The sequence below is a fragment of the Phasianus colchicus genome, chromosome 33, assembly GCF_987193195.1.
Source record: "Phasianus colchicus chromosome 33, bPhaCol1.hap1.1, whole genome shotgun sequence".
Taxonomy (NCBI): Eukaryota; Metazoa; Chordata; class Aves; order Galliformes; family Phasianidae; genus Phasianus; species Phasianus colchicus.
In genome coordinates, this window is record NC_143468.1 from 1,971,314 (window position 1) to 1,988,188 (window position 16,875).

The 16,875-nt window shown below is 54.4% G+C and overlaps 2 protein-coding genes across 2 annotated transcripts; both read left to right on the plus strand.

Annotated features, from left to right (window-relative positions):
• The first annotated feature begins 1,187 nt into the window (after positions 1 to 1,187).
• HOXC13 (homeobox C13) lies at positions 1,188 to 5,036 on the plus strand. The gene is made up of 2 exons (XM_031602821.2): positions 1,188 to 1,870; positions 3,956 to 5,036. Exons 1-2 carry the CDS (start codon positions 1,240 to 1,242, stop codon positions 4,210 to 4,212), a joined length of 888 nt encoding a protein of 295 aa, XP_031458681.2. The 5' UTR covers positions 1,188 to 1,239; the 3' UTR covers positions 4,213 to 5,036.
• A 9,583-nt stretch (positions 5,037 to 14,619) lies between these two features.
• Positions 14,620 to 16,300, plus strand: HOXC12 (homeobox C12). The gene is made up of 2 exons (XM_031602765.2): positions 14,620 to 15,184; positions 16,062 to 16,300. Exons 1-2 carry the CDS (start codon positions 14,620 to 14,622, stop codon positions 16,298 to 16,300), a joined length of 804 nt encoding a protein of 267 aa, XP_031458625.1.
• The last annotated feature ends 575 nt before the right edge of the window (positions 16,301 to 16,875 follow it).

The window sequence follows — 16,875 nt, forward strand, 5'->3', positions numbered from 1 at the left end:
CTCACAGGGGCTCAGGGACACGCAGGGACCACCTGAGATCCCCACTGGGTGCTCGGCTATGCCCCCAAACAATGCGGGTTCTTTTTTTTTTGGGGGGGGGGGAGCACAGCACACGTTTTGTTCTTATCGGTTCGAGCACCACATTCCTATAAATACATCTCTATATTTTCCATTTTTTCCCCTCTTTTTCTATTTTGGTGGAGTGCTGATGACCTTCGACCCCCCCTCCCTCCCTTCATTACCCCCCTCCAGTGCTTGCTCGACGGCTGTGAGCCTCCCGCTGCCCCCTCCTCCCTTTTCCCCATCGTTCCCAGCCAACAACCTGCGATTTTTCTCCTTTCCCCCCCCCTCCTCCTCCTCTATCAGCCCGGAGCTGGCGCTGTTTTATGAACTGAGTCCCTTTTATTTTACAAACGCTCACAAATCAGACTGCACCAACACAACCCCCCCTCTCTCCCCCCCCCCCCCCCCCCCGCGTCCTTACCCACTGCAATATTTATCACCCAACCATGAAACATGAACACCTCCGTATCCCACCGTCCCCTCCCCCCGCCTTCAGTGGCTGAACGAGGAAAATCAAATTATTTCGGATTCTGGCAGGAAAAATAAGCGGGGGAAACGAGGATTTGGGGCGGAGTTGCTGCTCTTTTTTTTTTTCCTGGATGGGTCGGGGGGGGGGGGGTGGGGGGGGAAGGAGCACCTGCGGTGAAAAATAACCAACAGGTTCCAACTGCAGCAAAGCAAAAGGGTTGGGGGGGGGGGGGTAAAATTTCTGCGGGGCAGCGGGGCGCCGGCCCCCCCCCATGCGCGGCCACGCGCTTTTTGTACCCGACGGGGCGGACTCCGCCTTTAAGGCCTATGGGGGTGGAGGGGGGGGGGGTGGGAGATGGAGAGAGGGGGGGGAGCAGTACGGCGTCCAATCAGCGCCTGCGTCGCAACCCCCCCCCACCCCTCCGTCGGGGCGGCGGAGTGACGTGGGCGGTGCGGCGGGGGCACGACGGGGCGGGCGCGGGGTTGGAAGGGGGGGAGGCGGAGGAAAAGGGGGGGGGGGCGTGGCCGCGGCGGATTTCTTAATGGAGCGACGGCGGCGCGGCGGCGGCGCATGCGCGCGCGGCTCCGATATGTTGGGGGGGTCGCGGGGCGGCGGGGCGCGGCGCGGAGCTTCCCCCGACGGCGGTGGCGGAGGTGGAGGCGGCGGCGGTGGTGGGGACGGCGGGGACGGCGACATCGCGGTATGACATGACGGCACCTCTCGGCCTCCCCCCGCGTTGGCCCGACGGTTTGGCCTGCCGCTGCGAAGAACCCCCCCGGGATAAAAACCGCATGGAAAGCTTAGGGCACTGCCGGGAGGTTCTCCCCCCGCCACCGGGGCTCGCCGTACCTACCGGAGCTCCGCCGGCGCCGCAGGGAGCAGCGTACGCCGAGCTGGCCGCCACGGAGCCCCCCCGGCAGTGCCCGTCGGGGGCGGCTTCCAGCGCTGCGCTGGGCTACGGGTACCCTTTCGGGGGGGGTTACTATGGTTGTCGCCTGTCCCACTCGCACGGGGTCAACCTGCAGCAGAAGCCCTGCGCGTATCACCCCGGAGAGAAGTACCCCGAGGCCGGGGGGCCGCTGCCCGGCGAAGAGCTGCCGTCGAGGCCGAAAGAATTCGCCTTTTATCCCGGTTTCGCCAGCTCCTACCAAGCGGTTCCCGGTTATTTGGACGTGTCGGTGGTCCCGGGGTTGGGGGCTCACCCCGAGCCTCGGCACGACGCTTTGCTTCCCATGGAAGGTTACCAGCACTGGGCTCTTTCGAATGGTTGGGACGGGCAAGTGTACTGCTCCAAAGAGCAATCGCAGTCGGCGCACCTTTGGAAATCTCCTTTTCCAGGTGAGTTACCCGGGAGCTGCGCGTGTCCCCGCGCGCGGATGAGTGTGCACGGACCTATAGAGATACATGTACGCCTCGATATATAATTAAAGGGAAAGAAACGGCTCTGGAATGCCTCCCGTGCAAGGCAATGTGTACGAACATGCAGGGAAAAAAAAAGGTGAAGCAATCATTTCTGAATCAAAATACACGCCGTGAGCTTGCTTGGAAAGTAACTTTGCCGTTCAGCGCTTCCCTTTCTTCTTCTCTCCTCCCTCTCGTTGCCTCATCGCAGCGCGGCTCCGGCTGCTCTCCTCTTCATTTTCTTTAATTGCAGAAAGCTTAAAAAGGCCACCCCCCCAAAAAATAATAATAATAATTCCTTTTGAAGTGTCTCAGCCGAGTGAGGAGTGTCGGAGCCGGGACAGTAAATCGTATCGCAATTACGCTCAATTATAGGAATAGGTGTCAAGTGACAAATGAAGGTGTTCAGAGGGGATGATGGGGGGGAGGAGGGGGTCTCCAGCCTGACAGCAAAGCCCCCCCCCCCCGCTTCAGAGGGGTTTATCCAGCAAAGCAATATCCGACGGGGAGGAAAGTGATGGGGTGCGTTTCCTCCCGGTTCTCCTTGCACCCTCCCCGTCCCACTATGGGGAGAAGATGAGAACGGGGTGGGGGGAAATAACCGCAATAGGGGAAGGAGGGGATGGGACTCCTTCAGTTCTGTGCGTCTCTGATAGAGAGCAAGGATGGGTCTTGTCGGGGGTTGGGAGGGGGGGGATTGGGGGCGACACGGCTTTATTTGTTTTGTGTCTTCAGGACAAAGAGGGACAGAGGAATGGGCTTTTCCTGGGTGATGTTCCTGGGTGATGTTTTTTGGGGGATAGGGAATGTGGCGGTGCTTGGCACGGGAGAAATGCCGCGTTGGGAGCTGGCTGATGATGTCCGTGTGGTTCTGTTGCTTTGACCGTTTGTTTTCGGGGGGGCTGGGGGGTGTCCATTACGGCTGGGTTTGGTGAGGCTGCCGTCCCTTCTGCTTTCTCTCTCCATCTCTCGAATCCCCACAACGCCCAGTTCCCGAAAGAGGTTTCTGCCCCCCCGCCCCCCCTCCACCCAGGGCACCCCCAGCACCCCAGACTTCCAGCCCCATAGCTCACGGCCCCCAGGTGCTGAGGGGATCCCGAATTAAGTCGGTGTCAGCCGCCAGCAGCGCTCCGTGTCCTCACCTCATACAGACATCTTTGCGGGGGGGGGGCGGAAATCTCCTTGTCCAGTTCATTCTGTGGGGGCGGTCAGAAGGGGCTGGCGGTGCCTTGAACCAGGGGGGGAACCTTGGGTTCTGTTTTGCTTCCCGGTGACATCAGGGCAAGGGCAAAGATGCTGCCCGCATCCTTGCTGGATCCGTTCCCGACAGCCCCTTTGCACGGAGCATCTTTCCCCATCACCACCTCCAGGGGAAAATCTGGAGGAGACACTTGGAGTCGGGGGGCGTGGGGGGGGATATTCTGGTTGGTTTTGCCCCTCCAAGGGGTTTTCCTGGGCAGCCCCACTCCAGCTTTGGTGTCAGCACTGCGGGGATGCGCTTATCCCTGCCTTGTGTTTGTGGGTGCTCCTCTGTGGGGCTCCCCCCGAAAACCCGAGGGCAGAAAAGAAAGGGAATGTGTGTGGGGGGGGGGGGGGGGGAATAGAAAAAGGAAAAAAGGGAGAAGCCCGAGACGTTTTCTGCAGCATCAGTGCTTGGAAAGTCCCTTTGGTTGTGAGCTGGGGTTGATGCTCTGATCAGCATCGCCAAGAAAAACAGCCTTTCCCCACGTGCGTTATTAATCTTCTATCGTTATTATTGCTGTTATTATTATTATTGCAGTCCTACCGCGGCCCTCTCTGGATGCATTCTCGTCTCTTTTTTTCTGCTCCTCGTCCCCTCGCTCGCGTTTCTCCCCGCTCTCCATCCTCCTTTCCCCCTTTTATCTCTTCCTGATGTACAGAAATCCCCATCCCACGCACCGGGACGAAGTTCCCCTACCCCCCTTCTTTTTATCCTTTTTTTTTTCTCTCCCTTTTTTCTTTCTTTTTTTCTTTCTTTCTTTTTTTTTTTTTTTTTTGCAGATGTGGTCCCCCTGCAACCCGAAGTCAGCAGCTATCGGAGGGGGAGGAAGAAGAGGGTTCCCTACACCAAAATCCAGCTGAAGGAGCTGGAGAAGGAGTACGCCGCCAGCAAATTCATCACCAAAGAGAAGCGGAGGAGGATTTCGGCCACCACCAACCTGTCCGAGCGCCAAGTGACGATCTGGTTCCAGAACCGGAGGGTCAAAGAGAAGAAAGTGGTGAGCAAATCCAAAACAGCGCATCTCCACCCCACCTGACATCGCTGAAGGGAAGGTTGTGGAGAGAGGGGGGGTGTGGGGGGGGGGAGGTCAGCGAGAGGCGTCAATATTTATCCGGTGATTCGTGTGGCAACGACAGCACCGGGACTCTGCAGATCCGAACCCATTATTTAAACATCGCCATTAAGAAACGCGCAGCTCATTCCCACCCTCGCCCGCTCGCGCCCCGCAGCACCGACCGCATCTTCGATGTATTCCTCTGCCCCGTCTCTGACTGTGGATCCCCCCGATTCTTCCGCTCTGAGAAACGCAGCGATGGGTCGGACTGTGTCTATTTCTCAAAGGGAATAAGCTACGAGGGCAGCTCTGCTAAAGGAGAGATGAGCCCCGACCTCCGCCCCGCAGCGCGGTGTGGTCCATTTCCCCCGCAATGACCGCTCGCATCTCGGGCCATTTCACCCCCCCACATACACGCACTCCGATGTAAATGTATGGAGAACTCATGGCAAAGTGCATCAGCTTCGTCTTTCCTCGGCTCTCAGGGCCGAAAATCGCAGCTCAGGCCGCTGCTGCGGGAAGAGAACCATTGCTCGGTGTCGCATCTCCACCCCCAACGCTGGTTTAGGTCCTACGTGGAAGTGAGTTCTGTACAGTGCTGTTTTCTCGGTCTGTTCTCATGAGGGTTTCTGTATCTCTGCCCCGAAACTGGAATGCCCGTTCTCCGCTGCCAGGATGGAAAAATGCACAATATTGTCTGTAGGGTTTATTTCTTTCCCTCTCTAAACCGACTGAATGTCCACAGTGTTTTTTCGGATATGTAAAAGCATCGGGGTTCTTTTTGTTTTGTTTCGTTTGATTTTTGTTTATTATTATTATTTTTTTTTAATGTCGTGTATATGTACATAATATCGTGGTGTCCAGATGATGTGTACCGTCTGCGGATGACGTTTCTCGAAAATAAATCTCTTTTTTTCGGTCGTCGTTTTGCCTCGAGGAGGGAATCCGCACCGCTCTTTGTAGCCTTCGGCCTCTCGCATCCGCGGAGAAGGGATGGAAAAAACAGAGGAAGGGGTGTATGTGGAGGGGGGGGATAAAGGAGGAGGGAAATGTGTTGAATTTGGGTAGAAAGGGGCTTTAGGAGAGGCTCCCCGACAGCGGAACGGGGCTGCGGATGTGTGACCGCTGTTCCCAGCGTGCGTGTGGGGTTGGGGATGGGGGGGGGGGAGGTAAAAATTGAGGGAATGAATGGGCGGAGATGGAGCCTCGGGGCGCTTCTCTGCTTTTTTATTATTTTTTTTAATTATTTTTCTTCCTCTTTTTACATTTTTATTCACTTATATATTTTTTCCCCCTTTCCTTTTGTCCTCTGCGCTCCGCGATGCGCGGTGACCTCACGGAACCGCCTCTTCTCCTCTCCCATCTCCGCGTGTGCGTGAGTTCCCTTGGGGCAAAGGATGCGTTTCGCTCAACCTGTTCGGCTCCGCCACCGCCTCGCGATCCGCCCTCACCCCGCTCCGCACCCGCGGAACATCCGCGGCTCCTCCTGCGCGAGGAAATTGGTTTCCGCAGCCGGATTCCAACCTGCCGTCATATCGGCGAGATTTAATCACCTCGTTAAATGACCAAAAGGGGAGGGAAGGGGGGGGGGGGGAGAAAAGATTTTGAAAGGGATGTGACCTAAAACGGTGTTATTGCGGCTGAAATGTGCGCTTCTATTTCTGCGAGGAGGGAAGGTGGGGCGGCAAATTGTATAAAACCGGGGGGGAAATATTGATATATCAGTATTAATGCCTGCGTAAATGCGAGCGTGGGTGCTATAGGTGTTCAAACTGATCCTCATGAGTGCTTATATATAAATATAAGTACATCTGTACGCATCTGTATGGGGTACGTAAGCGTGAGTGCACGTGAGGCTGTGGGTCTGTTCCTTCGAGCGATCCATCACGATTGAAATAACGCGTCTGTATGTTGCACGCGCGTGTGCGGGCTGCGATGCTGAGTGTGTCAGCCGTGGGAGGTCGGGTTTTGAAGTCTCTGTGCGTTTCTGTGCGTCTCTGTGTCTCTGTGCACGGATACACGGCACGCACGCGGTGTGCGCCCCATAGGGCGACAGAGAGGAATGTGAATCCGTACGTGTGAGTGCTCGCATCTATTCCAGAGGCTGTGCACGGATCCGTGCGTGTGTCGTCGGTGTAAACGCACGGATCCGTGCGCGATGCATCTTCCGCTGTTACCCGGAGAGCTGCGGAGATCGGCGGTCGGCAGCGATGCGTTTTGGGTTGGTGTGTGCGTACGGATTTGGGTACGCACGGCACTATAAAGCATATAAAAGCGGACACCCGGAGCGCGTGTCTGTATGATAACAGTCGCTCCGCGGGAGCTGAGCGGTGACAAAATATCCCACGGAGCTCCGTCACCGCCCTCCAAACCCCCCAACAATCCGGGACGGCCTCGCCGTGATCCCAAATCTCGGAAATGCTGGACATCGCTTTGCATTGCGGGCTGAACGGGGATGGCGCAAAGGGGGGATTGGAGAGGGGGGCCTTTCCTCACTGCTTGTTTCTCCCTAATTTCTCCTCCGGAGTGATTAAAGGAGAAAATTGGGGTTTCTTACATTTGTGTTTAGAGGGTGAGGGCAGTGATTGCGCTCTGATTCTCCTCTTATTATTGTTTTAAAAGTCGCTCCGGTAGGAAATGTGACAACACCCCGAGAAATGCATCGCCGCTGCTGTGACAGAACGGGGTCACGTTGTGAGCTGTGCACTGTGCGTCAGAGCCGGGATGTGTGTGTTTGGGTGTGTAAAAAAAGGAAGGGAGGAAAGGGAGGAAAGGGAAGGAAGGGAAGGAAGGGAGGAAGGAAAGGAAGGGAAAGAAGGGAGGAAGGAAGAGAGAGAGAGAGAGAGAGAGAGAGAGAGAGAGAGAGAGAGAAAGAAAGAAAGAAAGAAAGAAAGAAAGAAAGAAAGAAAGAAAGAAAGAAAGAAAGAAAGAGAAAGAAATAGAAAGAAAGAGAGAGATAGAGAGAGAGAGGAGAAAGAAGAAGAAAAAAGAGGGAAGAAAAGAAAAACACAGAGAGAAAACAAACAAAACAAAAAAGAATAGAAGGAAAAAAGGGAAAAGAAAAAAAAAGAAGAGGAAGTTCACCCTTTTGCTGTGCGTGCAAACACCGAAATGCAGAAACGCAGCTCCAGACACGTCCGAATCCGACATCCTGAGAGCGGAGCGCTGCTCGCTGCCTCCCCTCCCTCCTTCCTTCCACCTGAATTCCGCCGGTGGTTTGAAAAGCGGAGAAGACGGAGGCGGCTGAACACTGTCGGAGGGGGTGAGGGCGGGCGGAGCAACAGATTTTTTTCTTCCCGGGTCCTTCAAGGAGATTTGGGATGGAGTTTCCAATTTGGGTCCGCTGCGGTTTCATTTGGGGGGGGTGAGAGTTTTAAGTGGGGGGGGAGGGGGGAAGGGGGTGAGAACCTGCTGTGCATCGGGCCGCTTTTCAAACCGCGTAGGGGAATTTTAAAAAGTAATAATAAAGGCAGATATAAAATGAAATCAAATGAAATACATCCTTTATTACCCTTAGGGCACGTCGGGCTGCGGGTGGGTGCTGCCTGTCGGCGAACCCCCGGTCCCATCATCTTCCCGCACTGCCCACAAACCCCCGTATTTTTTCAATCCCCGTTATTTTGTGTCGTTTTGCCCTTCCGAGCTCCGTCCCACGGCTGTGCCGGAGCTGCGGGCGAATTCTGAGGCTCCGACGGTGATTTCGGGCTGTGCGGATTCTACGGGGCAATGGGGGAGCAGACCGCTGCCCCGACGTGCAAATCCCATTGGGATTCTAACCAGACCGTGGGGCTGAGCTCCCCTCATCCCAACCTCCGTCTGCTTTGGGGTCGGGTCGGGACCCGGTTGGGCCCTGTGGAGCTCGGGATGGACAAAACCCCCCTCCGCGCATCCCGGCGGACACCCGGTGCGTGATTCGTCCCTTTCATCCGGAGCTTTGGGTGAGAAAATGAGTTTTTCGGGTTGGTCGGGCGATAGACCACCTCACTTAAATTGTGAGACGATTCCTTTCCGCTGACCCCACAAACGGGTGAGTTTCGGTGGTATTTTTTTCTTTTCTTTTTCCAAAAGAGCAAAACGCAATCCTCAAACCAACTGATTCGGTCATTCCTCTTCCAGGAGCTCTTCAGGAGGCCTTTGCCTAGGGAAGAACTTCAAAACAAAAGCAACCAGCGCGCACACGCCTCCACAAAACCCCCAAATCCCAGAAAATCTCCTTTCCTTTTAACTTCTGCGGGCGCGCACGGCGAGCTCCGCTGGACGCGAACCCGCAGCAAGACCAACCCAACGGCACTCCGCTTTTTTTCTCTCTTATTTCTTCCCGCTCCTCTCAGAAAACACCACGGGAACTTATTTGTTTCCTTTTCCCCCGCTTATTTATCCTTTTACGCACTTCGCTCTCCCCGTCGCTCGCCGGGTTTTAGGTCAGCAAGCCGTGACGTCATGCCCGTTGCAGTAGCCTTGACCGTGACTATGCGTTGTCTGACCTTGACATCACGAGCCGTGGGCAGAGCAGCGAAGGGACCCTCATCACCCTTGATCTTCTCGCCCCCAGCCACCCCCAGGCAGCCCCGCTCCTGTTTACAGATAAACAAGGTGTTATTTGCAGTCTAGACAGACGGGCTAATGGCCAACAATAAAGCCCTGAAAAGGAAGTTTCCCAAGTTTAACCTTTTCTTTCCTTTGTACCCAGGACTTTGAATAACTTCCCAACCGCAGCCTTTATGGTAAAATCCCGGACAAGGGATTTCCCTCTCCCTTCTTTCTTTTCCTGCCTTTTTCTTTCTTTCTATTTTTTTTTTTTTCTCATCTTAATTTCTTTCTTTCATTTTTATTGCCTTTTTTAAACTCACGGGTGTATACATTTGCACGGATATATATATATGTGTGTGTGTGCGCGTCTGTGTGTGGTTTTCTTTTCTCCAGACGCGTCTTTAAAGGATAACTTCCCGACGCGGAGGGGAATTCTGCTCTCCCACCATCCTTGCTCTCTTGCTGCTTGACTTTTTGTTTGTTTGGGAAGCGCTCGCTCTTGGCGAGGACTGGATTTTATTTAGTTTGACTTTATTTTCTTCAGCAAAAGAGACTTCTAAAGGCTTTGCCGAGGGATTCTTTCCAAAGGACGCGGACAGCCGGCGCGGTGCGCGCACAACCCCACAAACTCCTCCAGCTTTTGGTGGTTCCTCGCTTATAAAAACGCCTTCGCTCCGCGGTTCGGAGCGGCACCGGGACTCCGCATTGACGGGTATTTCGGAATCACATCCAGCGCAATCTCCCATCTCCTAAACTTCGAGAGAAGCCGCAGCCTCGCAGGGAGCTGAGCCGCTTCGCACCGCACTCGGAGCGCTTTCACCGAATGCTTCCCTCCCTGCCTCTTCCCCTCCCTCTCCAAGGAACGTGAAATAAGTGAGATCCCTCTTCTCGGTCTCCCCAACGGAGCTCTGCTCCAGAGTGATGAATTCTACTCCGTTAACTGGCTCGTAGTTCCACTTGTCGGCATTACAGCACCAAATCCTCATCCCGAGAGGCGGACGGAGCGAACTTCCCCAAAGTTGGGGCTGAACCAACAGTGTGCGTTAATCGAGCAGGAGGAGAACTTCTGCCGGCAAAGCTGGGGGAAATATAACGATCTGCAGACCGCGCACAGAGCAAAGGGAAGCTGCGTAAAACTGGGGCTTCCCTCCAGAAAACTGCTGTGTGTGTCCCGTCCCCCCCCTCCCTCGCCATGATTTGTGCGCTGGATGAGCCGAAGTGGCAAAACGCTTTTCTCTGCGTGCAGCTCTCGCTTTTCCACCTTCCTATTTCTCGCCCGGCTCCTGCGCGTTTTATTTTACCTCCCTCTCCCCTCGGATGTCTCTATAGATCAATAGATGGACAGATAAAGAAGCGCTCCCGCACGGCTCTCCGTCCGCGGGCGCGCAATTCCCGCACCAAGAGCAGGAATCGGAGCAGCTCTCGTGATACATCGCTGCCCCAAAACAGCGCTGGGCGCTTCCCAAAGCCGTCTCTGTTTTATTCCCCGTGTCACGCACCGAGATATTCACTCGAAGCATTTCCTCTCGAAGCACGGCACACAACTCCTGGGTCGGATCCCCTCACCCCCCTTCCCGCAGCTCCGGCCCCATTTGGGGTGAATTCTGTTCGGAAAAGCCCAACCAGGACGGGATATCGCACACGGCGCAAGGAGACCTTTTAATTTGCTTTTTTTTCCCCCTTCTTTTTAAAATGAATATTCCAGGCCGAAAGCCGCCGTATGTTTACGTAGCAAACTTCTTTTTTCTTTCTTTTTTTTTTTTTTTTTTTTTTTGCTCCATGAGAGGGTAAAATCACATTATTTTTTCCTCGCACTTCGGGGGGAGAGAACCGATAGTGAGGCTGAACCCTTCCCATCCGAAGCGCCAATATTTTGCTATGGCCATCGGGCTGAGGGCATTTCCATAGATTTTATTTTTAATATATATATATTTTTTCTTTATTATCATTATTTCCTGAAGAATTAAGGTGGGGGTGGGATGCCTGCCCAGCGCAGCCCCGTGCGAAGGGAAATGCAGCGAGGTGGGGAAACCGTATTTAATGCATTGATACAAAGGGGATGAGTAGGTGCCAGAAGGACAGGGGAGGAAAGGACCCACGGATAGACCCCCTCCCCCCCACACACACACCGTGTGTATGGCACAGCACGGCAAACTCAACCCCAAACTCGGGGCTGCTGTTTCCCCCGGGCTCCTCCCGGTGCAATGAGCGATGCTCACCCGAGACAGTCATTTGCATACGATGTCGCTCCTATTTACTACACTAGACAGTGACCTTGAACTGAGCCCTTGCAATCTCGCTTTTGCTGCCTCTTCTCTCTCCCCCCCCCCCCCCCCCCAACCCACCACCACCACCATCACCACCCACCCAATCTTTTTTCGGGGGTTCTTTCCCGTCTCCCACGGGCACGGAGCGGATCCCGGCTTCATCCCACGAGAGATTCCAGACATCCTCGAGTGGGGTTGGAGGAGGTGGAGGAGATAACGTAAGGATGGCTGGAAACGATAACGTGAGGATGGCTGCAGATCTGCTTCCCCGAAGACTCCACCTGGAAGAGAGATCTGCGAAATGGGGAAAGGTTCCGAGATTCCTCGCTGGGGTCGGGCAACTTTTTGTTTTTTTTGGTGTGGTGGGGGGTGAAGGTAGGGTGGGAGGAACACCTCGATGTGGGGGGAATAATAATAAAAAGGCTCCGTTTCGACTAATAGGGGTGGAATTCGGGATGGATGTTTGGAGCACGGGGTGAGGCTGCAGTGCCATCGCCCCGAGCAGCAGCGCTCGGCTCCGGCTTTGATGCTTCAGCTTTGCAAAACTCTCCTCCCGAGCTGGGAAACGCTTTTGGAACGGGGAAGAAAATCCCGACTAAAAGCGGCAGTTCTGTTCAGGAGCCCCGGGATTATTTCCACAAACCTCCCCCCCACCCCCCCCTTTCCCACCCCTCCACTCCCTTCCTTTCTTGGAGCTGCTGTGTGCAGAGGGAGCAGCGCTGAGCTCTGTTCCCATTGGGGACGAAGGCCAGCGGGAACGGGGACTTCTGAGCTCCGTTTAATGTATTTCCGAGCACGGCTGCGACATTTCCCACCTCTGAAAAAAAAAAAAAAATACAATAAAAAAATAAAAAGAAAATAAAATAAAATAATCGAAGGAAAAACGGGGGTTCCTTTCTCCCTTTGCTGCGATGCCACAGCTGCCGATGTCCCTTCCTACAGCACTGCGCTCTGCGATCCCTTTGCTCTCCTCCTCCCGAAACGCTGCCTCGGAGGTAACAGGGAGACGGGCATTTTGTTTGGTATTTTATCTTTACAGCGCACACGCACAAAAAAAATATATATATAAAGAGGAAGGGGAAAAAAAAAAAAAATCGAATGGAACGAAGAGGAGAAAGCCCCAATTACAGCGAGAAAAGCGAAAATGGACTTTTCCAAAAGTCCTTTGGAGAACAAAGCCGCACCGCACCCCGGGCACGTCTCGTATGGGGAATTTTGCGATGGAAAAGCGAGGTAAAGGAGGGTTTTGTTTAATCAGCAGCAAACAAAGCCGATTCGTACGGCGACCTACGGGGATCACGTGCTCATTTTGATATAAACTATTCCCCTCCACCGCTGCCCGGCGTTGGGAGCGCTTCTTCTGCTCCGAAAAGACACCGGTGGAGAAACTGCAGCAGCTTTGCGCTCATACCTGCGGGGAGAGAAATTCCTTGGCAGGGTTTTAAAAAAAAAGACACGCACACACACAAAAAAAAACAGCCCAACAACCCCTAAACTGCTAAACTTTCATTCTAGAGAAATATTTCTGGCAGCCGTATTTCTTCTTTCGCAGGCAGAGCGGGTGGGGAGGTACGCGCGTTGTTTCTGCGAGGTACGTATGGAGAGCACCCAGAGATGCGCCTGGGAGAGGTGGGAGATGCGGAGCAGAAAGGGAGGAAACGTCCCCGGAGTGCGAGAAAAAGCAAGCAGAGAAATGCGTTGTTTTATTGGCACCTGATTTGATTTCTATAGGGTTGGGAGGGGGCTGAGTTGCAGCCCCTGCGTTGTGCCAGAGGGGAAAGGTTGGTGCGTGTTTGTGTGTGTGGAGGGGGGGGGGGTGATGTTATATTGGAGGAATAGGGAAAATATCTGCGGGGGGTGGGAAGGGGGGTGGCTGTAGCTGAAGGGGGGGGCGCCCCGCTCAGCCCCCGCGGAGGGGTTTTACCTCTATTACCTCTACAGGAATATTTACGGTACTTTGTGGAGTCAACCTGGCAAGGGAGCGCCGGGGAGTTGCTCAAGGCAGGGAGGAATGAGGCGCCGTGCAGAAACGGAGCGAGCGGGGTGGGCACGAGCTTCGTAATAAAACAAAAAAAAGGGGGGGGGGGGCGGTGGGGGGGAGAAAGAGGGGAGTGAGTCCAAAAAAAGGAAAAAAAAGGGATAAATCACCCCCAAAAAGCACAGAACGCCGGCAAACATCTCTGCGTTTTCCTGGCTCCGAGATTCCATACGATGCACCTTTTCCAGTATACACATTTTTTTTTTCCTCCTTCCCTTCACCGCGTTTATTTTGCACTGAAAGACGCCAATATTGATTTTCTCTCCCCCCCCCCCCCCTTTCCTCCTCAACCCCTCCCTATTCCTATGCGGAGGCTCCTTTCATTCTGACCGAGAGAAGACGGCGGGTGGGAGGAAGGCAGAAGAGCTCCGTGGCGTTACGAGGGCAGAATCCAATGCTATCAGACGGCGGCCAAGCAGATCCGTGTGTGTGTGCCCCTCTATTTCCAGGGGTTGGGCACCGAGGGATGGGGCGGGGGGGGGACGATGACGGGACACTCATTTTATTCATTCCCACGAAGGAAGGAGAAAGAAATGAAGAAAAAACGCGCTTATTCCATCCGTGTGTGTGCGCCTTTCCTGCGGGTGGAATTTATACCGGATAAATGAAGGCTTGTGGGCAGCTCCGCTCTTCTGCCTCGCTTGAGTCGACACAGATCATTAATAAAAGCGATTGATTGTTAAAAATCTCCCTACCCTCCTCGAGAGGCTGCAGTCGGGGATGGGGCTGCGCTGCCCCGAACCGCGGCCCGAGTGGAAGAAAATAACCGATCATTATTATTATTAAGAATATTATTAATAATAATGATAATAACGATAAAGCAGAAGACTCGAAAAGGTCTCGGAGAGCCTCCGAAACACTTCCACCCCCCGCCTCCCCCCACCGCACCGCACGTAAATACGAGCCTGTTGCGGGCACCGCCATCCGTCTCCTTAAAAAGCCCGTAAACTTTATATGACACAATATCTAATAGTAATTTATTGGGGAGATACTGTAAATTCGAACTGTTTTAGTTAATAAAGGAGCTAATTAACGAGAAGCCTCCTCGCTTTTGCAGCTGCCGGAGGGCGCCGAGGTGCCGTTGAGGAAGAGGAGCTTTTTCGGGTAGGGGGTTGTTGGGGGGGGGGGGGGGGGGGGAAGGTTCGGGGGGCAAATTCATCTCCCTGTCGGTTATTTGGTGCCAAAGATGACATTTTCGGGTCTCTCCTCAACCGCAGCGCTGGGAGCCGTTGCCTTCTTTTCTTTTTTGGTTTTTTTTTCCTTTTTTTTTTTTTTTTAATAAATTGCGTGATGGGATTTTTTTTTTTTTTATGATTGAGGGGTGAAGAGGGCCGGGGTTGGTGGGGGGGGGGGGGAAGGCGTAAAAAGGCGGAACTTGCTGTTGTGTTTTGTCTCGGCTGCCAGAGGAGGGGAGCCCCCCCCCCCCCCCCCTTCCCTCCCAGCGCAATTTGGGGCTCACGTGACCCCCCCGGACCAATGGGGCTGAGCCGTCGGTTTAACTATGTTTAATGTCAGATAGCAATAAAGTAGAAGCTTTCGGTCAGGCCCGCGGAAATGGGCGAGCACAACCTCCTTAATCCCGGCTTTGTGGGACCTCTGGTGAACATCCATACGGGAGACACCTTCTACTTTCCAAATTTCCGAACCTCCGGCGGGCAGCTGCCTGGTTTGCCGTCTTTATCGTATCCCCGACGGGACAACGTTTGCTCTTTACCCTGGGCGTCCTCGGAGCCCTGCAACGGGTACCCGCAGCCCTACCTGGGCAGCCCCGTCTCCATTAACCCTTCTTTCGGCAGAGCCTGCGATCTCGCCCGGGTGGAAGAAAGCAAATGCTACTATCGGGAGAGCTGCTCCGATACGACCGGGCTCAAACGGGAGGAGAGGGGCAGGGACAGTGCCTTGCTGCCCCTCGAATCCGGTCTTTCCAATGGCATGGGGGGCAATTTCAGCAAATACGATTATCCCGGAGCCGAGGCGGTGCCCCACGACCCTCCGTCGTGTCAATCCTTGGAGTCAGACTCCAGCTCGTCTTTGCTCAATGAAGGAAATAAAGGCACAGCGGGCGAAGCGGGGGGTTTGGTGTCCCCCCTCAACCAAGGCAGCACTTTAGGCACCGGTGGTAAGATCCGGGAGGGGTTTTTTTTTTTGTGGGTGGGGGGAACCCGGATGGGGAGGGGGGGGGGGGGAAGTTACCGGCTTGGGGCTGCTTGGTGGTGTGATTCATGGGCTCAGCGATGGGAAGCGGAGTGCCTATGTGTGCTGAGACCGCTAGGGGTAGCACCGAAATCCCGAATGTTTTATTAGGTGGTGCTTCTTTTAAAAGAAAAGGCTATAAACATGTAAATATCCCATAAAAAAAAAAAAAAGGGGAAAAAAAAAAAAAAAAAAGAGGGAGAGAGGGAGAGAGAGAGAGAGGGAAAGAGAGACACAAGGATTGAGCATCGCTCCTCCTCGACCGACGGTGCGGACGGGTGGCAGCGTTTCTCGGGGACATCGCAGAGGTGTGTCCGCCCGAGGGGAGCGGGGAGAAGAGGGAAAGGAAGGGAAGGGAAGAAGGGGGGGCGACGATGCTTGAAAAAATAATAAGAAGAAAATAACGCAGCCATCGGCTCTGCCATTTGGGTGCACTCTCCCACCGCTCCCCACTGGCGCAGGGATCGGAGCGGCTGCGGACCCTTCCTGCAAGGACCTCTTCTCTTTTTTTCCCCCCTTCCCACCCCAAGCTTTGCTCCCCGGTTACACCTCTCCCCCCTCTCCCCCCCCCCCCCAACCCGCGTGTCCTCCCCACGCATCGCCCCGGTTGGGAGCTGAGAGCATCCATCCCTGCGGCCACGGGGATGGGGGGAACAGCGGGATGGTGCGGGCAGCAGTCCTGGGGGGGCAGCCCCCTATTTTTCTTCTTTATTCATATAGATATAAATTTAGAAAAGAGGGCATTTCCCCCACCCCCAAACGCTCAATTCTCCTTCTCGCTCCCTCCCCCCCTCCTTTGCCAGGTGCTCCTTGGTACCCGATGCACACGCGGTCCCGGAAAAAACGCAAACCCTATTCCAAGCTGCAGCTGGCGGAGCTGGAGGGGGAGTTCATGGTCAATGAATTCATTACTCGCCAAAGAAGGAGGGAGCTCTCAGACCGATTAAACCTGAGCGACCAGCAGGTGAAGATTTGGTTCCAGAACCGACGCATGAAAAAGAAAAGACTCCTCCTGAGAGAGCAAGCCCTGTCTTTCTTTTAAAGTTTTAAAAGCGTCCGTATCGGGTAATAATAATAATAATAATAATAATAATAATAATAATCCATAGACTATCCAGCGTTCACCCGAGCTTTCGGGGTTTTACCTGACCACTCTCACCCCCCCCACACATACCCCTCCCTACTCAGAAATCAATGAATAAAGAGGTCCTGTTCACAAATAACCGGTTTCCCCTAAAACACGGAGCCCGACCGAAGCACGAGGACGCGCACCTCCTCCTCCTCTTCCTCCTCTTCATCCGCGGGGACCGAACGGCTGCGGATGGGAAGAGGAGCCCCGAAGGCTGCGGCCCCCGGCGATGCTCGGGGAGGTGTGCGGGGAGAGTTCGGCCCTCCGCCAGCAGTGCAGGTAGGGGGGGGGGTCCTGTGGGGAAGGGTGGTGGTTGGGGGGTGATGGTGGTGGGGTGGGTAGAGAGCGATGAAACCACGGAGAAGGGGGAAATCCGCCCCGATTTGGGGGTTATTGGGTGGGAGAAGAGCGACAATTAATGAAATAAAGGAATAAATTCGTTCAAATGAAAAATGAGACCGCAAATAGAGAGCTGGTGGGGAGGGGGG